Here is a 25530-nt window from a genome sequence, read left to right on the forward strand (position 1 = left end):
CCACATGAAAGCAATAAAAACAATTCTCCAGTGTCATGTACTTGACACTTATGGCAAATATTTATGCATCTCCCTGTTTCTGTCCATATCACGCAAAAAATAAAACTGAAGACTGCAATGGAACAGGGAAGTGTTTCTTGGGACTTAATCCAGTAGGAAAAGTGACTGACAAATCCAGACTGCAAATTCCTAAGCAAGTTAAAACTGCAAGTTACACAGTGCTTGACTGCATCTCATTATTAATGATGAAGTCTATAAAATGACTGTATTTGTATAGGGTACAGGGAAAAAATAGACTGGAAAGCAACACAGCAGGTGGAAACTAGGAAAATAGGAAAGGCTGAGTCAGATTTCCAGGTGGATTTTTTGATAGCCCTGATGTTTGATTCTGGAAAAAAAAAAAAAAGATGCTACACTTGCTAATTCATAGCAACCCTTGAAGTAAGGCACAAGCCTTCCCTAAGAACCCACAGGAGACCTCCCTGCTTCACCACATCTCTGGTTTCATCCCTTCTCCCCTGTGCCTGTCACCAGGTGCCACTTCTCACCCAGACTAACACGAAGGCTCCCCATCTGTAGGGCAGGCAGCTCTGGGCCTGAGGCACACTACGCTTGCTGGTGCAGGGTTGTCACTGCTGCCCAGGGCCTGAGCAGTCCATTTCTTGACAGCTCTGCAACATCCTCCAAAGGAACCTGCAACCTCCTGGTCTGGTGCAAATGTCCCTAACTGAGCATGTTTTTCTGTGATGAAGGGCCCAATCCTTAAAGCCACCACCTGGGGCTAACTGCACAAGCCTGAGAAACATCTGATTTTCTGAAGAGCTGGAAACATGCAGGTATACTTACACCTCACCCACCACCATAAATCAGCAGCCACCCTCCCACACACCCATGAATTCAGTGCAGCTTCTTCCTACCATTATCTGTCAGGTTAGTATCCTACCTCAATTTATCAATTATCAGGATCTCTTCTCTTTAGATTTCAGACATTTTTCTCCAACCATGCTAAGCTTAACCACTGTCTTAATTAAAACAACATGCTTGACTATATGACATTATTTTATATCATTCATTTATCCACTGTACCCAATGCTTTGATGCTTGCTTTATCATAAACACCACTAACCTTCACATCTGCCACAACAATTGCATTATGTCAACAATTGCTTCTGTGCACTTCAATCAACCCCACGACTTTTCAGCCAGCTACTCACATTCATTTCTTCAACTGCATATTTTCTGATGACTGGGTCACCTCCCTACACATTGGATGCTTGCTTCTCAAAGCAAATTACAACCTGTACCAAAAAAATAAAGGACTGAAGATCAGGGGAGAAGGGGCAATTGATAGCATGAGGAGAAAGACATAAGAGGAAGGATTTTGATGAGGGTTACTATATACCTAGTTTTGCCCAGGTGTGTCTGCTTTCCTACCTTTTAAGGCACAAGCCAGTAACATTTTATCTCATACCAACCTTATACTTGGCGTGTACACTGACAGTTCAGGTCTCACTCTTGGGCCAGAAGCCGAAGGGGTAACTTGCCTCCTCACTGGCCCTCAGCAAAGGAACAGGCTCAGCTTCCTGCCATCACCAACTTCAGCCAAACTCCAGCAGCAGGGCTGAGCAGCAGCAAGCATCTGGCAGAGGCTGTGCAGGAAGAAGTCACTCCCCACACACAAGTTCGAGGGGGTCAAAACCCACCCAGAAGCAGCATTTGCCCACCCTCCTTCACACTCAGGTGCCAGGAAAGCTCCTACTACAGCCTGATGCTGCCCAAAGCTGGGCTCTGCTGCAGACCTCAAACTATTTTCCCTCCCACCTTTTGCTGACTTGCACTGCCTGGGTGCTCAGCATCCTCAGGCTCCCGAAGCCAAGCACAACCTCCCACATAACCAAAGCCTGCCTACCCCTGCACCCAGTGTTTGTCAGTGCTTTGAGCTGCTGAACAGACCCATCGACACTCCACCTGCACTTTAGGGCAGGAATGGGTCTGCTCTCTCCTGGCATCTTCCCAAGACAGAGTAATTACACATATTGATTTCAGATGTTATTAACAAACTGCCTTCCATAACTCCAGCACAGCCACCATCCTCACACTGAGCTCCCCACCAGCACACATCCCTTCCCCTCCACTAGCTTGGCATGCCCCAATCTGCATCGGATTTATCCTGTCTGCCCCTCAGCCAGGCAGATACATCCTCTGGAGACCCAAACCACACTGCTAACAGTCCACAGAAGCCATCCAGCACCCCCAGCCTTTTCCCAAAGCCTCATACAAAAGAGGTTTCTCCTTGCCCCGCTCCTGGGTAGCAATGACTATATAAAGGCTCCTCTAAGGTCAGTACTGACTCTTCACAGAAGACTTGGCTTTCAGACAGGACTGTTCTTTCCACAGTTTGAGAGAGGCTGGCATGAACAACTGGGTTAATACATCCTTCAGTAACTTCAAGGAACAAACACCAGCCAGATGAGATGCTGTACTCTGGCAAGCAGACCCTTGGCTGAAGTGCAGAGTGACATGCTCAGCATAGTGCTACCTCTTCACACCCGGCCAAGGTCTAAACCACATAAGCTCTTGGGGTGACCGCTACCTAAACAGTGCTTCTTCCTCCAGCAAACAGAACACTGCTGCACTGTCCTTCCAGATATCTCCTCTGCCGCAGGCTGATGAGATTCCCACTGTAGCCACCCCACAAGAGCCCCGAAGGGAAGAGAAATCCCGCAGCCCCTTCCCAGCAAAAGAAAGCTGAGCCTTGAAAGTCTGGTTAGTGCAAGGACAATTAATTGTATCAGGCAGAGACATTTAGAACTTAATGAACACCCCAGTTAGGGGGCACAGGGCATCTGTGCCCCCAGCAGCACAGGCTCTGAAAGCCACAGCAGAAGTAAAGCACCAACAGACTGTGTGAAGCAATGGGGGCACCTCACTGCTCTCTGGGGCAATGCTGGCACAGGCGAGGTCCCCTTGCAGCTCAGCTGCAGCAGAGGCTGGATGAGCAGCTCTGCCCACCCTCTCTGGGCCAGGAGCTGTCCTGGGAGCATATGCTCTCCCACATATCCCACTCTGCACTTCATGCCAGTGAACACAGCTTGCCTCAAAAAAGAAAACTATCAGGACCCAGTGGCCCAGCACCTACTGTGACAAAGCCCAGCCTTCATACCATATCAACCATTAACATGCCTGAACTCCTCACTGGAATGATAAGAGGCTGGTGCTTACACTCCTGGTTGCTAAGATCTGGCCTTCTCCAGGCAAAAGCCAAGGGAGCAAGCCCAGGAAAGCAATTTATTGTTATGCCTGGAGATTAATCCTACCCAGATCACACACCCCAGCGCTGTGCCATGCAGAGGGACGTGTTGGAGCACGGCCCCAGCACGCTGGCTTTGGTTTTTCTCTTCAAGCAACAGAGATAATGGCTCTCCGCTTGCCTTATCCAGTTTCAAAAGCAACACTTCAAAGCCATCCCGTGTCAAACGCCAGAACAAACTGAAGCTGCCAGAGATGCCTCACAGGGAGGAAATTAACACATTAGGGCAAGTGGCACTGTAAGCTTAACTTGGAATCACAGACTATTGTAAATAGAAAAGCAACAGTCTCCTATTAAACAAACAAAACCTTTCCCATTAAGTTACAACAGAATGGTAATTTGCTACAACTACAACAGAATGGTAATTGTAGCTTCATGAGAGCAGCTGAAGAAAGCCATACCCCTGCAGGATCAGCAGTTTTCCTCGTTCACAGCATACAGGCCTGTGAGAGCTGCAGTTTATTCTCCCCTCAGAGGCAAGGTGAGCAGAGAGCAGATAAGCCCCTCTTCGTGCCTGCCTGGCTGCAAGGTGTGTGCTCTGAGACACTGCCAGGGCAGGGCAGCTCAGACCAAAGCACTGACCCAAGAGAAAATCCAAACTCTGAGGAGCTCAGGCTGATCCCCAAGGGCAGCGAGGAGGATTAGGAAGCAGTGACAGACCTGCTCAGAGCTCGCCACGCTTCTTCCCTTCTCCACTGCCCCTTCTCTCCCTTGAGAAATGGGAGAGACACGACTGGTGTGATGGGCAAACTGCTCAAAATCCCAGTTTTTAGGTGGATTTTCTTTCCCCTTTTATTTCTGGGCTCGGTAAAAGCAACAGCTCTGCAGCTGCGGCTGCCCAGCGCACCCCCAGCCCCGCTGCGGCGGCGGAGCGCGGCTCCCGCAGCCCGGGGGAAGAGGCAGCTGCCCCGGGCACGCCGGCATGGGAGAGCCCACCCGCACCGGCGACCTGCCCATGGCCGGTACACACCTCCGCCTCCCACACCCCACCCGCCGTGCCCCCTCCACCGCCGTCGGGACGCTGCCCACGGAGGAAACCCGCGTGTCCGTCCCCCCCCCACCCTCCGCCGCGCTGCACCTGCCCCAGGCCGGGACGGACCCGCCGGTCCCGAAGGCGGACGGCGCGGCCTAAGCGGCCCCTCAGCCGGGGCGCGCGGCCCCTCAGCCCGCCCGGCGGCGGCAGCAGCGGCCCGCGCGGGAGCCCCGCGGCCGCGGAGGGGAGCCCGCCCCGCGCGCGCGCTCACCTGCGCCCGGCGCCGCCCGGCTCCAACGTGCCGCTGTTTGCGGCGCGCGGCCAAACTCCCCGGCCCGCGCCCTATCAGCGCGCGCCGCACCCGCGCGCGCCGCAGCCGCCCGCCCCCCATTGGCCTTGCGGGGCCTGAGCCCCCCCCCCCCCCCGCCGCGTGCAAATCACCGCCCGCCCGCCCCCTCCCATTGGCTGGCGGCGGCCGCGCCCCCCGGGGCTCGCGCGGCTGCCGTTGGTGGGTGCCCGGCCGCGACGGTGAGGCGGCGCCGGGGACACCGGGCTGCCCCGGCCCCGCCAGGCTTTTGGGGCAAAACCCCCCTTTTTCGGGGGCGTGTGGCCGTGTGGTGTCCGCCCGGGAGCACAGCTGGGCTGGGGGCAGGCTCCTGCGTAAAAACACGGGGGGTTTTGCCAATAAAATGAGCAAAGTGGTGCTGAGGGGGCCGGGAGCGGAGGGTCTGCTGGGCCCGGGGGGTGTTCCAGGCCGAGGGACACGGTGTGGGCACGGGCTGTGGGGGACCCTGGTGGTGTGGGGACAGGCAGCAAGTGGGCTGCTCGCAGGGTCACGGGCGATCAGGCTGTGGGCGCGGTGTGCGGGTGGTTTTCCCTGCACCGAAGCACCGTGCCCGTGTGCTCCTCCTGGGCAGGGTAACCTTGTTCTCCGGGGTGCTGGCACGGGGCAGCCTGCTCGCCCTCCGTGTGTCCGGGTGTCCCCTCATCCAGGCTCTGTCTCTAATAACAGTCAACCCTGAGCATATGCACAAGCATTTTCTAAAGTCTTACAGCAATGGGGGGAAACACTGCACATCAACTAATTCCGCTGCCATTACTCAAGGAATTCCTACAGGCAAATGCCCTCTATGTTTCATGACTCATGTTCTGGCTTTTATTTTGTCCCCACTCTCTCTAACCTACTCGGCTCACAGTTCACCGTGCCCCTGGGTCGAGGGGTTCCCACTGCAGCCCTGCACCCAGCTGCGAAGTGTGTTTCCTGTGGGATTTGTGAGGATGTTGGTTTTGTGACAAGTGACTCGCAGCCAGGCTCTGCTGTGGCGCCGCTCACAGTCAGGGTCCCCACCAGGGGATTTTGGCTATAGCCGGAGAGCAAGAGTTGGATTAAATCCACACCGTGACTCAACCCACTGCTGACTGCTGCTCCTTCCCGCTGTGACAACAAGCGGATAGAAATGTCTGCGCCTACTTCCAGTGGGTCTCAAATAATCCTCTGCTTTGGAAACAAACTAATTTCTTTCCGTGGGTTTCATATCTCAAAACAACTCAACATATTAATAATGCAGCTTGTGGTTTACTACCAACTTTCTTTCCATCCCAAAAGACCTTGCTCAGATTGTCACTGTGTTTAGAGAAGTATCGAAACGTAATTAAGAGACACTAATCATTAAAACAGCAAAGTCATCCTGTAAGCCTTGTGAAGACCATGAACTTTGTCACTTACTCATTCTGTGGGTATGTGCCTTACAGTCACACATGCCCTACTGCAATTTACTATGTGCATCCAAGTCTTAACATTTCCTGCAGAAATGTGCTTTGTCACCCCGGTTGGTCATACACAGCTGAGCAGCTCTCTGCAGATGAACAGGTTTATCCAGGGCTAATGCCCTTTCACTTCCACCTAAAATATTTCTCCATTCTGCTTGCCAGTTTTCAGTCAAAAATACTTTGAACTGAAATGTTTTGAATTTCACTTGAAACCTTTGAGAGCTTATTTGCCTACTGTTAATCTTTAAATTGGCTAATAAAATAATGGATCCAATTATGTGACTACAGCATACGCTGTCCCCTTATTTATTTTGCAAGGAACAAATTTTTTAAAAAGTGTTTTTTTTTCTTTAGCCAGCAAGCTAAAAATCCATAGTTGTGTGGTTCTAAGCTTGACTATTAAGAGTTATCACATTCAGTGAAATGACCTCTGTTAGAAAGCTAGAAAGGATTGTGCTTTCAGCTTATCACAGAGAACATCCAGCAGAGAAGATTTTCCATGGACAGGAAACACTGGGGCAGAGAAGGGCTCTTGGACGAGGTGAACAGCAGTGTGACATGAACCAGCGGGAGGGTGGCAGAGCCTGCCATGTTTTAGAGCGACCAACAAACGTGTTTTCTAGTTTTTACTATTGGCAATTTGTCAATCTCCTTCTATGTATTTTATTCATAATTCTGACAGTTTCCATGGTTTCATGTCTTTAACTATTATTTGGTCCATTTTTGAACTTCGGGTGTACACAATTCCTTCCTGTGGCAACCAGAGCACAGAAACTGAAACAAAAGTACAAATGATGCATTGAACGCTCATGGTTTCTGAAGGAAGACAGCTGGGACAGCGTTTCTCCACCGTTGGATAAACCACTGGCAGCTGGAAATACTTTTTCATTTCCCTTTCCATGCAGAAAGCCCTTCTGACAGAAATAAGACAGCAAGAAAATGCTAGGGTTTATTTTCAACACCAAAGCCTGGCACAAAAGGTTTCCATCATCTCACGCTGCCCAGGTTTTCTGGGCGATCCCTTCCAGCCAATGTTCAGTCTCTGCTCAAGCACTGGAGCTTCATTTGGCTAAAACCCAGGGCATTTAGGAGGAGGGATTTGGCTGGTCTTTCTCTAGCAGTTCCCTGGTCCCTTTGAGTGTCCATTGAAGGCAAGAAGCTGGTGAAGGGTCTAGAGCATAAGTGTGATGAGGAGGGGCTGGGGGAACTGAGGGTGTTTAGTCTGGAGAAAAGGAGGCTGAGGGGAGACCTTATTGCTCTCTACAACTGCCTGAAAGGAGGTTCTAGCGAGGTGGGGGTTGGTCTCTTCTCCCAAGTAACAAGCAATAGGACGAGGGAACTGGCCTCAAGTTGTGCCAGGGGAGGTTTAGATTGGAGATCAGGAACAATTTCTTCATGGAAAGGGTTGTCAAACATTGCAACAGGCTGCCCAGGGAAGTGGTGGAGTCACCATCCATGGAGGGATTTAAAAGCCATGTAGATGTGGTGCTGAGGGACATGGTTTAGTGGTGGACTTGGCAGTACTAGGTTCATGGTTGGACTTGGTGGTCTTAAAAGTATGTTGAGATGAAAAAAAGGGTTGAAGCCATCATTTCTTTTGAGAACAGCTTGGACCAGATCTCTTTGTGGTGCCATAAAGCTGAGCAGGATCCGTGCCTGGTACCGGTAGGCAGAGCTCTGTTAACTGGAACGATCCTGATTCACCCCTGTGAAAGAGCCCATCAGTTGACTGTGCTGTTGGCGTATTCAGAATCCATTTGGACACTTGACTTTTACACTTTTTAAAATAAGGCAATAAAGCAATTAGAGATAGATAACAGAAGGAGAAAGCACTTCACCAAAGAAAGCAAAAGAAAATAGTGTGGCATAATTAAGACAGAGCTGGCAGCAGTGTAAATGAGCTGTGACAACCGTGCTGTCACCAGGAGTACGACCGCAGGCTGAGCTGCAGATGTCTGGTGCTGTAATGGCAGAGAGGGTCCTTTCACCACCCAGCACCATCCGGCCGGAGAATGCACATCGTTGGGGCAGAAGGAAATAAAAGCATCCTTTAGAGCTGGGAGGACATAAACATTCTTGTCAGTCCTTCACTGTGTGTCAGCCAGAGGATTTATCCGACTGACAACATGCTGCCACATCAAAAGAGAAAGGGAATTAGTGTAACCAGAGAGGCAGGTGCTTTTTTAGGGAAAAATCCAAGAATGGCCTAAGTGGAGGACTGGGTTAAAAATAACAGGGAGTGTGCTGTGCCCGAGAAAGAATGAGTGGGTTTAGAGATAGGAGAGATTGCACAGGGAAGGAGCTATCTCTTTCTTTAGTGTTATTTTTAATTTGCATTGTTATATTGTCTGGAAGCACCAGGTGGAAATCAGGGCCTCATTGTGCTGGGAATTGTGCGCAAACATAATGATTAAATGTTGCCAGCTCTGCAGAGGTTGAAATATAATTCCTTTTCTCTGCAGCATCACTAACCAGTGTAATTATTGCCGAGTAAGTTTTTCTGCACTTGCTCTTGTGGAATATCTGTGCTGCTTTATTTCTTTCAGAGTAACCACGCCTGAGGGGATGAAAAGTCCGGGTCCAACCTGGTAACCTTCACAGATAATAATAACTGGTCAGAGGCAGAATCTGCTCACCATATTTGCATACATATTCAAAAATTATTTGCTTGTGTCTTGGTTTCCCTTTCTGTAAAATGGGAATACTAACACTGCACCCACGGCTCGCTCTCTCCATCTAACACCCGTGAGCAGTGCAAGGGTTCTGTTAGACCCTTAGAGCACTGTACTGACAGCATTGCATGCAAGGACTTCTTAGTGCTGTTTGTAATGATTAGGGATTAGCTGGAGAATATATATTCTTTCCTGTGTGTTTTCTGGCTGAAAGGACTGGAAGCAGTGTTTGATTTGCTGAAGGTTCCTTTTCTATTAGTATTTTTCTATTCGCTAAATAACTGTGTAAAAACCAAAATGCAATTAAACAAGGACTTTTTTTTAAAAAAAAAAAACCACAACCCAACCCTCAATTGCCACAGCATAAATAGGAAGCAACACAGCAAACTGTCATTGAAGTGTCTTCACACGATGACCAAATCCCTTTGGGTTCCCATGACACTTTGACTCACTGCTCAGAGAGCAACAGCGTCCGCTGGCCCCATTTTTACATCTTCAAATACAGGCACTTTCTGGCCACAACAAATGCCAAGCACAGGAAATTCTTCCCTGACCCTAAGAGCAAGATCAGGTCAAACGAAGAGGACAGGAGCATGGACCTGCTGGTCACCCACACCTCCCCACTGGCACTGGCACTGAAAGCCCTCCATGCCAGCAGCTCAGCAGCAACCCCAGGATGCTGCAGGTGCAGCCTTGCTTAGGGCAAATCTTAAACCTGAAATTATTATTGCTCTCCCACCCCGGAGCACCAGCTCCAGCCCCTCTGGCAAAAGGAGGGACTGAAACAATTACCATGGGCATTCCCTGCCTTTTCATACCGCAGAGGGGACCAGCATGTGTTAAAATCAGACTCTTGCTCAGTTTCCTGCAGACAGATATCACTCTGCATGGCACCCACCTGAAAGCCACAGGCCCTGGGGAAGCTTGTTTTGGGGAAAGAATTAAAATTACAATATCTCGTTCTGCTGGTTGCAGAAATGGTTGGTGAATGAAAAGCAAAGAAAAGGATCCCCAAAGATCGTGCATTTTTAGAAAACAAGCAAGGAGATGAAAATAAACCCTCCCACAATTTTTAAAGCAGTCTTGGGAATTTTAGGGATCCCAGCTCAGAGGTTTTGAGTAGCAGCTACAGGGGATCATTTACAAGTAGCATTTTTCCTAATTTCCTATTCTGCCTTCTTATACTTCCTAGGAAAGAGCAGAGGCTTTGCATTACAAGCAGTTTGAAAGATGAAGCAGGCAGAAACAATCCCCTGCTCTACCTGCAGCCTTGCGCTGGTTGTTTTAAGTTACGACTGGAGATTGGCCCAGTTTAAGTGGGTGCAAAAGGTTACCTGAACGCTCTCACTTCGCTGTCTCTTATCTTTGTCAACTGAATTTTCCCCAGGCGTATCTGTGTGAAATGGTCTTCCAGTCCCCTCTGCTGGTTGCAGCTTGCTGGAGAGCTGCACCCTTGTACCGCGACTGTGCGGTGCTTCGCCCCGATGGGTGCTGCAGGAGGGCACACTGCGCGGGGATGCCACCAACCCCACGTCCTCAGCGCCCGCTGAGAAGGCACCACCTCCTCCAGAGACCAGGAGGCTTTTCCTCACCCGCATCTCTGCATCTTTAATGTAAGCACCTGGCACTTCTCTTACGCAGGACGGCATCATGAGAAAGGGTGAAAGCATTAGCCAAAAGGATAACCTTAAAAAAAAACCCTGCCTGTGGAAGCTGAGACATCCTTCTGAGAGCAAATAATCTCCCCACGGGTAATGTGTGGCTCAAAACGTTTGTTGAGCTTATGACCAAATATTACCTGCAACTGTTTGTGGCACGTGCCTCTGCGTCCCTACAAGCCCAGTGCGGGGCCAGCTCCTGCTCCCCGCTCCAGCCAGCGGCACTGCGGCCACAGGCAGAGCAACCCCCATGGCTTCTTTACTGACTTTCCCACAGCAGCTGGAATCCAGTTTTGAAGCGACGAGGGCAAAATTTCCTCCGGGGGGTACAAAATGACATTCAGAGAGAGACACTGCAGAAAGTCTGTGCTGATGCACAGAACAGAGCAGAGCCAGCAGCACAGGGCAGGGGCTGCTCATGGTGACGTGGGGCTGGGGTGTAGTTCGGGATGTAGTACAAGTCTTCTAGGGAAGTTTTGTTCCTGGGTGCAAAGAGCTGGTTTGTGAGGCTGCCGCCCAGGAGGTCAGTTCTGACCGGCTATCGCTGACGGCAGCGGGAGGCAGAGTTGGCACAGGGCGGCCATTCCCGATGGCCGGCAGCGTGCCAGCGCTCTCCGCCAGCCGGCCTGTCTGAGGAGGAAACCCAAGTGACAACCCTGATAACAGCCCCTGCTTGTGGCCGGAGGCCCAGGGGCCCTGCACGGGAAGGCAGAGCCCGCGCTGAGCCCATCGCGGAGGCCCCACGCTCCAGCCCCATTTACAGGATTGCTTTGCGTGCACAACCCCCCCAGTGCTGAAAAGCCCTGCATCCCCCGCGCCCCGGGGCAAGCACGGGCACTGCAAAGGGATGTAGTAGAAAAACTAAAGGTTTATTTTTTTTTAATAAAATACATCCTTACAAAATAACCCTTTTTCTCCCATGCTGAGGGGCTGGGTGTGGTTCTTGCCAGCTCGCCTTCCCTCCCCTCAATTTGGGGCTGTCCAAGGGTGCTGTGGGGGAAGGAGAGGCAGCGATGCTCTCCCCAGGGGCTTCAGGGGCAGGATGCCCTGGCACGGCCCTGGCACACCAGGCGGGGCCCCGAGGGTTAACCCACCCGCAGCATCGCAGCGTGTCCCACCGGAGGCAGGGCGCCGGGCCGGCCGGACCCTGCCCTGGCTGCAGGGTGCCACGTTCCCATGAGCCGGTGTCGGACACTGCTCCTGCTGGCCTTGGGGCTGGTGCAGGCTGGTGACGGGGGATGACAACCGTGTTTTAGGAGAGGAGGAGGAAGAGGGTACAGGTTTGTCGGTCAGTGTGGATTCTGCCAAGGGAGAGAGGTGCACAGTGATTTCTGGTGTCTTGCCCCGCCACTGGCCCTCCTCAAGCAACGCTGCCATCGAAGACGTGATATCAATCCCACATCCTGTGCCCAGGGCAGCCCCATGCACCTGCCTGCCCCGGGAAATGCTGAGCCCAGGTTAGACATTACAGCCCACAGCTCAGATCTCCTCCGTGCCTCGCTGGAGCCCTGCTGCCTTCCCAGGGCCTTGGGGTAGCCCCGAGACCCATAGCCCTCACCCCTGCCAGCCGTACGCTAGCAGGGCTGGGGAAACACCGCTCACCTCTCACTGCGTGTTGTCCAGCTGCTTTTCCTTCTTATGCGACTTCGACTGGGGATTAAATGAGAGAAAACAATGATTCTTTTACAGACCTGCCCCTTTCTAATGCCAGGGAAAAATGTGGTTGAACAACTTCTAGCCCGCAATGTATAAGCATATTTTCAGATGAATTTGAGGGGAGCTGTTTTCGTGTCTTATGAAAGGCCACAAAACATCCCATGGTCATGGAGATGTTCTCAGAAACAGAAAAGGCGACATTTTCCAGTTTGCTAAAGCACTGACCTGCCCCTGCTTCCCTTAAAGCAACGCAAGGGTTACCTGGTATTGGAATATCGGTGTATAAAGGGAGGGAATAAAGCTATTAACAGTGAGTCACACAGAAGATCTCTGTAATTTTGGAGAGGAGATTCATGGATCCCAGTCTCCATCAGTCCCAAGGGCTCAGGATTCCCCCTTGCTCAGGAAGGTGCCTGGTTGCTCCTCAATATAAGTGTGTTTGTGTTACAGCATCGTTAGCCGTGCACACATCCACACTCACACACCCACAAAAGCCTCTGCAGGGGAGGGACTCGCTGTTACTTACAGGCTCCTGTTCCGCGTATTTGAATTTCTTCTGCTTGTAATAGTCCCGTCCTTGGAGAAAATGCAGCAGGAGCAGGTCGCAGAGGACAGAGGCCTGAAATCAAAGTGCAGTTAGGCTTGGGGCTGCCCTCCCAGCTCACCTGTGTCACCTTGTACTTCCAGCTTGGTCCAGTTTGCCCCACAAATTAGGGTCACGTCTGCTTCAACCCACAACGTGGCAGCTGCTAAAGAGCATACAGCCCCCGAATGTCCATTTAGGACAGAATGGGTTCAATACTGGGCAATTTAAGTCAATAGGAATTGTTTCCACTTTAGGTATACACAGAGCACAACACCCTATGGGTCTCACCGAAGTCTTAAATGACCATAACCAAATAGGATGCTGGTTTTCTGTCATGCATGAAATACTGCCCATCACCTCCAAAACCCCCTCAGTACCAGCTCTAACCTGAAACTATCAAGATACCATGACATAGCCCTGCCTTCCCCTCACTCGGCAGGGAAGCAGCTCCCGCTAGCAGAATTCACAACAGCCGGTGGTCAGCAGGAATCTATTTTCCCGAGCTAGCGAGGCAGGAGAGCACCTCCTTTCCCCCTTTTGCCCATCCCCTGTTGCCTGAGTGGGAGCCAGTATTTCACTGCAGATCAGGGACACTTCCCCAGAGATGTCACAAGCAAGGAGAATAATTTGAGAGTCTCCATATAGAGGCTGGAAATATCTGAACTTACCACTCCAAAAATACCAATTCCAGAGCCAATTGTGGTCATGGTCGGGATGATGTCAAATTTGCCTGCCTGAATAAAATTGGAGAAAATAGGGGATATGTTACAATCAGCCCAGGATTAAAAAAAAAAGGGTGCTATAGCTGTAGGTGGGGGTCAGCTAAAGTGCCTTGCAGCAACCCAAACCACAACCACAGCATAGAGAGGAACAGGAGCTGGGTAAGAGCTGGTTTTAAGCTCATTAGTAAAACAGAAAAATATGGTAGGATGGTTTTAGGCTGACACAAATTGAAATTCCTTTGCTTCCTGTATTTTTAATTTAAAAAAAAAAAGTATACCCTTTAACTGTTCCCAGTGGAAACACAATGAGGAAAATCCTTCTCTCCCGGTGGGAAGAAAAAGGCAAAATAGAAAAATGCAAATGTTCAGCTTTTGGAAATATCAGTAGAAGGTTTTGACTTTCCACAGTTTCCCCTTAACCCATCACGATGGTTTTTGGGACAAAACCACCGACCGAACTGCAGCTGATAGACATGACCCGTAAAATGGGCTTCCCCTCTATGTTCCCTTCCCAGCACTTCCCAAGGGCTGCTGGGAGTGGGCCAGCACCCGAGGAAACCACTCGCGCTGGTTTTCCTGGCCCCATGAGACCACGGTGCTGCATTACAGAGCTGGTACCTTCCTGAGGACATGGCACTGCCTTCCCAGGGATCCGGGGCGAAGCAGCACCTGGCCACCCTTACCTTGCCATTCACCAAAATGTCGAACCGGATCCCAAACACCTTGTAGAGCGTCCTCTTCTCCATCCCATCTTCTTTGTAGTATTTGGCATATCTGTCCGATTGGATGGTGAGAGTTAATGGCCTGCCAGGGTGTCTAACAGCCCCCTGCAACCCAACAGCATTGGGATCTTTGTGGGCTGCAGAGCAACACAAAGATCTGGGGATGTGCTGTCACAGACCTGCTCCTGACCCTCTCCTAAACCCCCTTGAAAGAGCTGTGCTGTTGGCACCTCTCCCCTCTGTGCCTCAGTTTCCCTGCCTGCAAGTTGGAGTTAAAGCTCCTGCTTGTGCTGATACCTGATGATCCCAAGTGCTCTGTGACAGTGGACACTAGTGCAGCACTCATGGCAGCTTCACACAGAGCAGCAGTTAGAGCAGCAGCTCATGCCTAAATGTCATGCTGGGGCTGAATGCTTTGAAGCGTGGGGACACGTGAGATCACCCTGCACCATCTCCAATCTTCCAAGGGGCTTCCTGAGAGCTCAGCTGAGCAGGAGTGTCTGCAACAGCGGGGGGGAGATATAGAGGGAAAGGCAACGGGGTAATTTTGAGGCCAAGGGCTGGGTTACTTTTCTCATGCCATTCTAAAGAGAGCACTGCTGTCTGGTGCTGCAAAGGCAGTGAGTGTTTTGGAGAACACCATTTGGATCTTCCACCACCCCTTGAGTGCTGTGAGATCCTGAAAGAAGTCACCTCTGAATTCTGCCTGGAGGGTTAACATAGGTCTCTTTACCTGAAGTTGAAGCCCGGTGAAACGTTACTGTCATCATTGTAAAGCCCGTGGAACTGGTAAATGGGTTTGCAGTACCGGACGGGCCAGTCGAGGTCACAGTTCCAGTCTATGGTGATGCCCACCACTCCACCCTGCAGCCGAGAGGAGAGTCACGAGGTTGCCCCTCCTTGGATCTGGCCCACATGCAGAAATGCTTTCCTTCCTCATACGTGGCCTTTCTCAATGCTATGAGGTGGCCTGGCTCTCCAGAGTACATGGACCCCACCACTGCCTCAGCCCTCCTGGGCTTGTGCCCTGTACATCACCCTGTGTGGAGGTGCTTGCTTCTGCCCTAAATGCTGGATACACAACTAAATTAATGTCCTCTTGCTCCTGATCAGCTCCGTGCTCAAGACATAGTTCTGAGAAACAGTGCTCACCGCAGATCCCCCACGGGCCTTGGGGGACAGCCTTCCCTTGCCTGATTTTGCCCACAAGATTGGCCTTTCCCATGGCTTAACCCTGCCGCTTTAACCGTTAACGTCACAGGGAAAAATCAAAGGCAATTTAACATTGTCAGAGAGGAGAGTCAAACGAACCATGAAAATCAGAAGAAAACCTCCTCTATGAGTACTGGCCACCTGCTAGGAAACACAGCAGTCCCTCCTGAGCTCGCTCCAGGTTGTAACTAGCTGTGCCCCAGGACCCGTCTTTTTGCACCTTTAATATATGCAAGCCTCTGATTTTATTGAATGCCTGGCAACGTTCGCTTAAGGCTCTGCAATGTGGAAATAGCAAATACTCTTGTATACCACCCTGAGAAGCGTTGGGCAAAGCTCGGTTGGATGGGGTTTGGCCACGCAGCTCTAGTTATTCATGGCACAAATTAAAACAAACCGAACCCTGGATTTACTGCCAGCAGGTCAAATCTTGTCAGTCTTGCAGGGGAATTTCCAAGAAAGGCTTAAATATTAGGCCATGTGCAAGGAGATTCATAATCTTTAAGAGGTAATTCTGACACTGCCTCACAAGTCCTTGAGAAAACAGATTCCTCACATCTGAACAGCTTAGGGATGATTGCTCTTGGTGTCCCCCTCCCCACGTCAGCAAGAAACATCATTTGAAATTGAAGTACCTTAACAGCCAGGAAGGTAAAATTCTGACCCGATTCCTTCACTATGTATCCCAGGTCAAACACGGGGCATAAGGAATCGGTGACTTTGTGATAGGTGCATTTCTTCAGGTACTGTTTGGTAACGCTCTCAACCAAGTTGCGCCTGTGAATGAAAAGAGTAAGAAAGACTCTGAATAATCCAATAATTTGGGTGGGAAAGGACCTCTAGAGGTCCCTGCTCCAACCTATTGCTCAAAGCCAGGTAATGTCAAAGCTCAGGGCCTTGTCCTCCTCTCCAACACGCTCATCAGACCCCCACACGTGGACAGTGGGCTCGTTCCTCCAGCTCTGCCTGGTTTCTCCCACCCCACCAGCAGGTCATTTCCCCTGAACCTCCTCCTACGGAGGAAGCCTCTCTGCTGTTTTCTTTCCCGCAAACCTTCTCCACCTCTGCTTTGGGTTTGCTGCTTTGGCTGCTGCCCAAACCCAGCACACATCTGCCTGTCCTCACCTCTCCTAGCAACCCCCTCTCTTGTTCCTCAGCTTTGCAAACCCTGTGTGGCCTCCACCATCCCTCCCCGCTGCCTCTCCCGTTTGCATGTCAGCTCATACATGGCTCTGCCAGGCAATGCTCCGTGCACCAACAGTTTTCATCTGGGACAGCTCATGGATAGGGTATCCCACAGCTTTTACATTTAGCTGGATTTTGCTATCTCCTCCAGAAAGGGTGAAAAGGAAAGGACAATGTCTTGCCTTCCACCCCGCTCTGCTCTTTCACCTAAAAATAGTCTTTCTGTGAAGCCTCCCTGGCCCAGATGGTTTTGTAAGACTTGTGCCTTGCTCAACCCCGTCCCATCGTTTATGCTCAGTCGTTGATTAGCAGCAGTGATCAAAGGCAGGAAGTTTCCCCATGACCCCAGTGGGCTCCGGCTCAGCCCCTGCGACAGCAGCCAGCCCAGCCACCCTCACCTCCTAGGACCTGCTCTGCCCCCACATCCCCTCTCCTGCCTGCCCTCGCTCACATTGCTACCTCTCCTTGCTGCTGGTGAGGGATCCCCTCTCCCAGCCACCTCTTGGGGTACAGCACGAGGTCAGCTCGAGGTCGGCTCGAGACTTTGCCAAGCGTGCTGGCTGCCAGGGCATTTAACCTTGGCTACAGCGCAGGGACGTGATCGGCTTAGAGAGAAGAATCTGCTGTCTTCAGCACAAAAAGCTTCTGTTCATTTGTTCCAAGTCAGATATACGATCAGTGTCATCACAAATCCTCTCACGTGCACGCCTTCAGCTGGCAGCAGTGTTTGCAGAGCTGCCTGGAAGGGGCCAGCCCTATAACCCGCTGCAGAAACAGGTGGGAACCATGATGTTAAGAGGGGCCTCTGCTCATTTTGGGCACCAAGCTTGTCCTGGCTGCTCACACCCCACTGTGCCATGGAGTGTTTTACTGTTATCTTCAGAGAGGGAAAGGGAGAAGAAAAATGAAGAATCAGAGAAACTGTATTTTCATGTGCATCACGTGAGAGTAACTATGGGGACATTAATTCCAGAAACCTTCTTCCCTGTAACCACAGCCACCAGCTGAGGTGGGACAGATTTGGGAGGGAAACGTTACTATCAGCTAATCTGGTGATTGGTGCAGCAGTTAGAGTAGTCCTGGGCTTGCTGGTGAGGGACAGCATCCTCTGTATCCAGCGTCCTGAGGGACGTGGCTGGGGGAACCGAGCAGAAGCCATCCCCCCAAACCTCCCCTTACCTGGACACCTTGAACCTGGGGAAGGTGATGCTGTTCTTGATGAACAAGGTGAACTTCTCTGCTTCTGACAACAGGGCAGGGCTGAAAAACACAAGTGTTGACATGTGTCCATCACTCAGCTCTCCAGCCTCTAGGGAAAGACCCATTTGGTGGGTATTCATCCAAACCGGGATGAGCAGGACCCAGAAAAACTGGTGATCTCATCCCTTCCCTTTCTAAGTGAAAGATCCCAACAAGGTTCAGAAGAGCCCCAAGGAAGGATGGAAGTGCCTGTTAGGGGACAGAGAGGGAGTTAGATACTGGGATTTCAGTTAAAAAAAATCTCAAAAGCACAGTGAAGTGGCTGGAAGAGAGCTCAAGGGTCTGCATGCTTCCCTGGGCTCCTTGGTGGACCCGTGGCTGTCCCTGGGGCCCCCCAGCGAGGAGGGAGGCAAGGAAGAAAAGGACTTTGCATCTACCAGAAGGTGCTTCACAGTGGCCCGTGGGGGCTGGGGGTGGAGAACATCTCGTGGGCAGAACACAACTTTACTCTGAAGGCAAAGGGGATAGACAGGGGCTGCTGGTCCATGCACAGAGCACCCAGCAGAGATAGGGTGAGCTGCCAGCAAGGTGAGGAGCAAACCACACCAGGAGAGGCACAATTCCCTGGGGACACCAGACAGCATGTACAGCCATGGGGTCTGCATCAACCCAGGCTGTCCTGGCAGCAACCCGCAGAGCCCTGGCTTGCTCTGCCCTACACCGAGTGCTGCTGGTGCAGCTGGGGTGGGACTGGGGTGGAAAAGGGGGCAACATCCTTCCTTACCTGGGAACATGGTAATCAACTTCAACAGGGCACCAGCCAAAGATCTCGCAGGTCCGCACGGAGCTGTTGAAGTGCACACACTTGCCTGTCATGATCCCTGTGGGAAAGCGAGAGAGCTGGATACTGGGATACTGGGAAAGCCCAGCCTCATGCTGGGATGGATGGGACCTGGGTGGAGCTTCTGCCCTGCCACAGACACCCAAAGCACAAAATACACAGGGCTTTGGTGCCCCTTTATAAAAGGGATAATTAATTGTGGCCTCTCAGCTCAGAGCAGTGGTTTCTTTTGCACTATTGAACAGGGGAGAAACAGGGTATTTTTCTTGCTAAAACACACCTCGGAACATGCTGAGCTGTCAGGAGGACAGAAGTGGGGGGGAACGGTTCAGTCTGGGTTAACCTTTTGGTGGCAGAGCTTTTTGCAGCTCAGGTATCTTTCAGAGGAGGAAAGCATGACCAGCCCAGGTAGGACCCTCACCCCGCACCTCAGAGGCTTTTCCCACACCCTGTCAGCTGGGGGTCCAAAGCGGGTCCCCCTGCCACCCACCCCAGCCACGCCGCTGTGTTCAGCGTGTCTCACCAGCAACGCCGGGGCCTCGGGCCCGTACCTTGTCCTTGGCGGCTGTATTTCCCTTTGCTGCAGTCGCTGTCCCCCGTGCAGAGCCCGGCGTCTGGCAGCTGTTGGGAGAACACAGGCACAGCATCACACCCTGCGGTCTCGGTCCCTCCTGCCTCACCAGGCAGCGTCTTCCTCAGGGGGAAACCCTGCTCGGCTGCAGCCAGACCCCCGTCCGTACCACAACCAAGGTTGTCCAGATTAAGCAGGAAGAAGGGGGGATTTCTTTTTTAAACTCTAGGCAGATGCTTTTATTTAAGCCTTGAGTCTGCTCTGCTTGATCATCTCGAAGGAAAGAAAACTTAAATGGATGCGGGCTGTTTTTCAGCAGAGTAAAAGCCTTCACGTAGCACTCGCAAGTCAGGAAAAATAATATAGAATCATAGAATCGTTAAGGTTGGAAAAGACCTAAAAGATCATCAAGTCCAACCATCGACCCAATGCCACCATGCTCACTAAACCATGTCCTGAAGCGCCACATCTAGATGTTTTTTAAACACCTCCAGGGATGGTGACTCCACCACCTCCCTGGGCAGCCTGTTCCAATGCCTAATGACTCTTTCAGTGAAGAAATCCTTCCTAAGATCCAGCCTGAACCTCCCCTGGCGTAACTTGAGGCCCCATATGGGGCCAGGATCAGGCTTTTACTAAACCTCTCAATGTCAGGAAAACGCCTTCCCCATTGCTGCCACCACAACCCCCTAAATTACATAAGCTGAGGCCGCTGAAGGAAGCCAGTACATTTACCTCCGGGCAGGTTCCTTGTTTCTGTCCAGGGGTGACAATGAAGTTGGTCATCACCACGAATGAGTTGTCCCCCTGTGGAGACACAGCCAACGAGCTCACAACCAGCACAGTGTTTCCTGATGGAGTCTCTGTGAGGAGCCTCCCCCTGGGGCAAGGCACAGGGCACCCAAACCACTGGGGCATGTCCAGGCAGACAACACCTTTCTCCCTAACTTTGGGTCCTCCACCCTCCTCCACCACAGCTCAGGAAGCTGCTGGTGGCCCTGGGGAGCTGCAGTGCCACCAGCCACAGGGACAGTGGAGGACCCTCCCTTGCTGCCTGAGACGCTCGTCTGGAGGCACCGGAGGAGCCTTGATCTTTTCAGAGACAACCTCAAACATGCCCCCTCAACCATGGCGAGTCCCGAGCACCGAATGCTCCCCAGGGTGATATGTGGGCAGAGGTTTGTGGCAGGAGCAATGTGCTTTCCACCACAGGGACACTATCTCATGGCTAGCCCCATGGAAAGCCTACACTGAGGAGCCCATCTGCACCCCAGCACAGGGGGAAAAGCAGCCACTGGGACAAAAGCAACCCCCCTAAGCCACCCACCCTGCCTCCTTACCTGGGGTGGGAAAACATAATCCACCACGTCCCAGATGTGAGGGCCCATAACACTCTCGTTGGTCAGTGTCAGGCCTTTCAGCTTCACCGAGACAGAGCTGACAATGCTGTCCTGAGACTGGTAACCCTTCTCGTAGAGGAAAACCCACCTGGATAGGGAAAGGGGGTGGGGTGAGCATGGCCACTGGCACTCATCTGCAGGAGCCCCAAGTCCCAGCACATCGCTGTGGACTGGGGCTTCTTCTACCAAGTTGCACCTGGGGGTTATTTGCCCAGTTTCATCCAGCTGGCTGAGGGACCTGCTGCTGAGCTCTCCCACCCTTTGCCCAAGGCATGTGGCAGCTGCAGGACCTGACTTCCATGGTGGGATGATTTATTCTGGGGACTAGGACACATGTTGTTGTTGAGGGTGTATGAAGGCAGGTGGAGCAGGGTGGCCATTGGCCATTTGGGATTAAAGCCTATGGCAGGTTTGGAGCTTGCTGAGCTCAGCGACCCACCCGGACCCTCCTGATCCATCACACAGGCACGCTCCAAAAATTAGTGCCGCCAGGGCTAAGACAAGGGTACGTCTGGAGGCAGCTCATGTCCAGGGCTGCCATTCCCCAGCCAGGAAAGGGAACTGCAGAGCCTTGGCCCTGGGTGCAGGAAGGCTGCAGGAGCAGGGCTGGGGACACTGCTGGGGCTGGCGCGGGGCTCTCCCTGTGTTTCCCAGCCCATCACACAGCCATTAGGGCCAGCTCCTGACACTAATTAACCTATGGAATAAACAAGCTGCCACTGGATTAACTCTGACTCAGGGAGACTATAAACATGGGCGAGCAACCATTTTGGGTAGCGTTCCCAGCGGCGCGGAGCATTCCCGGCGCTAAAAAAGGAGCTATCTGGTTTGTGTCCCCACTGCCGCAGGCACCGGTCCCGCTGGCCACGGCAGAGGCAGCGCGATGCCCGTGGGACGGCCCGTGACGCCAGCCCGGCCTGTCAGCCCGTCCTCGGGCACCCAACCAATGGGCACAGGGGGAGATGGGGGAACCCCAGGTGCTGCCTGGAGGTCTGCCCTGCAGGTGCCGGACCGTATGGGGACATCTTGGGGATGGTGCTTTTTGGCTTGCAGCCCCATCAGCGCCGCGGGACAGGGGGTGAGGGGACCACAGGGATGGCATCTGCCCCAATATCTGAGGATGGGAGCAGAAATTCAGCACTGCTGCCACACCAGCTGGGATCCCCCAGCTCCAACCTCCTCCTCCAAAGCAGAGGGCCATACTGGCTTACACTGGTTACACTGGGCATCTTCCCCGATGGCCTCAGGGCTGTGGGAGGCTGCGAGCTGGGCAGCACCATGGTGGAGTGTTTCCCTCAACCTGCCTCGCAGCCTCTGCTGCTGCCACCTCATCGCTCCCTGGCAGAGGTGACTGCGGGCACACGGGGCTGGGCACCCCACCGTGACACAGCCTCCCCATGGCAGGATGCGGCCCTGCTGCCGAGCCACGGTCATGGCAAACTAGGCGTCATTTCCCTATCGTGCTGTGAGTGCCGCATCGAGCCCTGCTGCCAGGGCGGCTGAATAGGTTAAGCTGGGGTAATTGCACATAAATAAATATCTGCCTGGCAAACTTGCTTTCAAAGAAGAGCAAATCTCCAGCGTCGCGGTGCGGTGCAGGTGGGGAACCGGAGGCAGCGCCGAGAGCCGCGGGGGTATGGGCAGCCCCTTGCTAAGGGAGCCTGACCCCACCAAGACAGCAAAAATGGAAGAATTACATCAGGTTCACGCCAACCTCCTCCCCTCACCCCTGGCCCTTCCCCCCGTGCTGGTTTTCTCTTCGCTCCCTCCTGGCTGCCTGTCCTGTTTGAGCTGCGTTGCTCAACCCACGTTTCCTTGGGAAGTCCCGCTCTGAGTAACTGTCTCTGCTGGTTCCCTGCCCGCACGAGCGGTTGCCCCCGGCTGGGTTTGCTGGAGCCCAGGGTTTCACAGGCTCAGCCCTTAGGAGAGCCAATGCCGCTCCCAGTAACACCAGTCTGGGCCAGTGCAGAACCCTTTGCAATGGAGCATCCTTGAGACCGTGGCTCGGCAGCAGTTTGGGAGGAGGATTACCCTCAGGAGCCAAACTGCTGGTGAGCAGGGTGGGAGCAACATGGGGGTCTCACGATGACCCCTGGGAAGCTTTTCCCCCTTTCCAGGGCATCTGGGCTAAAAGCTAGGACAGGCACTGCTGCTCCCCGCACTTGCACGGAGCCCTGGGAGCTACTGCCTCTCCTTTAGGTTGCACTAGGTGTCCTGCACCCCCAAAACACACATTTTTTCCAGTTCATGGCCAGACACCCCCTCTCCCCACAAACGTCTTGCCGTGGGGCCCTTCCCAATGGAAGGGTGCCGGTGTCTCTCTCGAGAGCTGAGCTCACAGCAGCCGTGGGGGCACAGCAAAGATTTTTGCACTGTTTTGCACATCGCATCCCATAGCACATCGTACCGTGCCGAGGGGATGGAGACCAAATTGCCATGGCAGGAGCAGCAGCACCAGGGCACCCGAGGACGCACATCCTCACACGGCTCCGAGCCCGCCTGCTCCGCTCGCTGCCTTTTTTAAGCAGCAGCTCTTGCACCGCGGCTGCTCTCGGGGCTGCCTCCCACAAGCAAAGCAAACCAGGGATGTGGAGCCAGGCTCCGTCCCAGCCCCGGCCGCTGGGCTGGCCCTGCCTCCCCGGCGGCGCGCTGGACGGGTAGATTTATGGTCCTGTCTTGAGCCGCTTGGGTCTCACAAATCACCGCGCTGGCCCCAGCTGCCTCTTATTTAATATAAATGAAAATAAAAATAACAACAGATTCTCAGGCCACCATCCAGCAGCTCCAGCGGGATTTGGACGCGTCTCAGCGAGGAGCCGGGGCCCCAGCGCGCCGAGTGGGGCTGGGCAGGGATGAGCCTCCAGCCCTCACACGCAGCCGCTTCTGGGGAGGATGCAAGGACTGGGCGACCACCTGGAAGACCCACAGTGGGACACTGGGCTGCCCGGGAGTGGCCACGGCCAGAGGGATGTGATGCCATCAGCAATAAACCTCCCCTCCATCGGGATATAGGGGATATATGACCCCCTTCATCTCCATTGCTTTGTAACCTGGTGGCAAAGCATTAATTCGGGGGAAAGCAAGTGCCGGGGAGCCTTACCCGATGATGTACGCCAGGACGATGAGCTGGATCAGCCGGAAGGTCAGTCCCACCTTCTTGTTCCTCACCAGCACCATCCTGGGGGTGTCATACTCGAAGAGGAAGGAGGACACCTTCTCCATGCACTTCTGCCCCATGGCTGCGCCAGGGCTGTGCCGCAGCGTCCTGCCGGCCCCACCGCTCACCACGCCGTGGGTCACGCCGTGCCCACCACTGCTCGAGCAGCTCCTCTGTTTGCAGAGAGGAGGGGAAAAAAAGAAATAAAGAATAAAAAGGCTATCGGCGTTGCTCTGTGCACATCTGGGCTGTCGGGTTTCCTCCTCTGCGCGAGGACGGGGTTTCCTCTTCCTATAAGCTCTGGGCTGGGAGCAGCCGGTGCCCTACATGGTATGGGGGTGGGACGGGGTGTGGGAGGGTGCAGGGCCACCCCACTGCCAAGCCCACGTGCCACCAGGATGGAGCTGCCTGCCCGCAGGGGATGCACCCTCGCCCAGGGAAGGGTCGCTCCCTGGGGACAGAGGGGCTGCGGGCAGGGCTTGGCGTGAGCAGGGACCACGAGGCATCCCTGGGGGCAACGGGGGGATGGAGGAGATTTTAGGAACTGGGGTTGGGGTGTCATCTTCCCTGCCCCAGTAGCTACTTCTCCCATCCTTGTCCCTAACCCACGTCCTGCTCTGTCCCCCAAAGGCTGTCCTGGGAAAAGGGTCAGGAAGAGGGAGGGTGGGGGCACAGAAACCCCCAGCCCAGCAATTCGGAGCCAACCCAGGCACCCAGCTTGGCCCCCTCCCGCAGTGAGGCTGCCCAGCTGGGGCTTGGCTGGGTCCCAGGGCTTGCACAGGGCCAGGCTGGGCACATTTCGAAGCATTTTCAGCATTTCCAGCATTTCCTGAAAGGCAGGGCCATGAGCGGTGCGGGCGAGCTGGGGTCACAGCGAGGGATGCTCGGCAGGGTGGCACAGGCACCGCTTTTAGCGAATATCGCTGAGAATGGGGCTGGATTTGTACGTGCCACACTGAAATGTGGGGCCAACATCGGTGTGGTGGGAAGCTTTGGTGGGGGGTTTGGGTCATTGCTGGGGAAAGTGCAGGGGCTGTGGATGAGGGACCCTGTACTCACACTGCACCCCACTGGGCAGCCCTGAGGGCACAGCCCCGCGGGGATGAGCGCTTTGCTGGGGAGCACTGGGGCTGAGGAGGGTTGTTCCTGGGGGAAACAGAGGATGGTTCCCCCCTAAAGCCCCAAGCCCAGCAGCTTCAGCACTCCCCACAAGGACAGGCTCCATCCCGTGAGCCCCAGTTCAGCCACTGCCTGCCGTGACCCCGAAGGAGGTGCTGGCTCTCTGCAGCCACCGAGGCTGGGACAAGGTCCCTCTCTGCAGTGGAAAATGTTTTTGGAAATATGGAGAAGTTTAACCTGCTGGGATAAATCTTTCCTTTTCAGAACATCTCTCGTAACATCATCACCTTTCATGTTCAGTTGCCCATCGCTTGGCATCACGTTGACCTGTCGACTCAATATTTTGCAGACATGACAACTGCGAAACGAATGGAACGAATTGATTATCTTTGCTGGGCAATAAGAAAAACAGGGGAAAAAGAAGAGGAACCATTTATCCAAATATTTTGGGCATACCATGAAACTTGGGAATCAAAATCAGATGATCCCACGTTACAAGTGACGTGACACCAACCCAACGCCCCAGTCCTCGGCCACGTGGCAAGCTGTCAGACGGGAAGCCAAAAGCAAATACGAAATACCGATGCTAATCATATAAGATTGAAGGCTGATACTGCTATTGAGCGGAGCAGACAAACCTTATAAGCTTAGATATCTGTCAGGAGAGAAGCAAATAACTTACTGTATGAAACGAGGCCTTTTAGGGAAGGCTGCTCACCCTTGCCAAAGCCATGGGGATAATGAAAATAGGACAGCTAAATTTAACAGCAAAATGA

General features: G+C 53.1%; 2 protein-coding genes across 2 annotated transcripts in view; both read right to left on the bottom strand.

Moving 5' to 3' along the window:
• Window positions 1–4639, bottom strand: part of CAMKK1 (calcium/calmodulin dependent protein kinase kinase 1) — a 95187-nt gene extending 90548 nt beyond the window's left edge. The window contains exon 1 of the mRNA XM_068415450.1: window positions 4555–4639. The gene's annotated coding sequence lies outside the window, so the exon portion shown is untranslated. The remainder of the gene's footprint in view (window positions 1–4554) is intronic.
• Window positions 4640–11323: 6684 nt separating this feature from the next.
• P2RX1 (purinergic receptor P2X 1) lies at window positions 11324–23884 on the bottom strand. The gene is made up of 13 exons (XM_068415692.1): window positions 23579–23884; window positions 20419–20566; window positions 19814–19885; window positions 19059–19128; window positions 18451–18547; window positions 17646–17726; window positions 15917–16058; window positions 14803–14933; window positions 14031–14121; window positions 13294–13359; window positions 12566–12658; window positions 11986–12033; window positions 11324–11684 (listed from the first exon to the last, which is right to left on the bottom strand). Exons 1-12 carry the CDS (start codon window positions 23713–23715, stop codon window positions 11989–11991), a joined length of 1173 nt encoding a protein of 390 aa, XP_068271793.1. The 5' UTR covers window positions 23716–23884; the 3' UTR covers window positions 11324–11684; window positions 11986–11988.
• Between the last annotated feature and the right edge of the window lie 1646 nt (window positions 23885–25530).

Source organism: Nyctibius grandis, chromosome 18 (assembly GCF_013368605.1).
Source record: "Nyctibius grandis isolate bNycGra1 chromosome 18, bNycGra1.pri, whole genome shotgun sequence".
In the NCBI taxonomy this organism is placed as follows: Eukaryota; Metazoa; Chordata; class Aves; order Nyctibiiformes; family Nyctibiidae; genus Nyctibius; species Nyctibius grandis.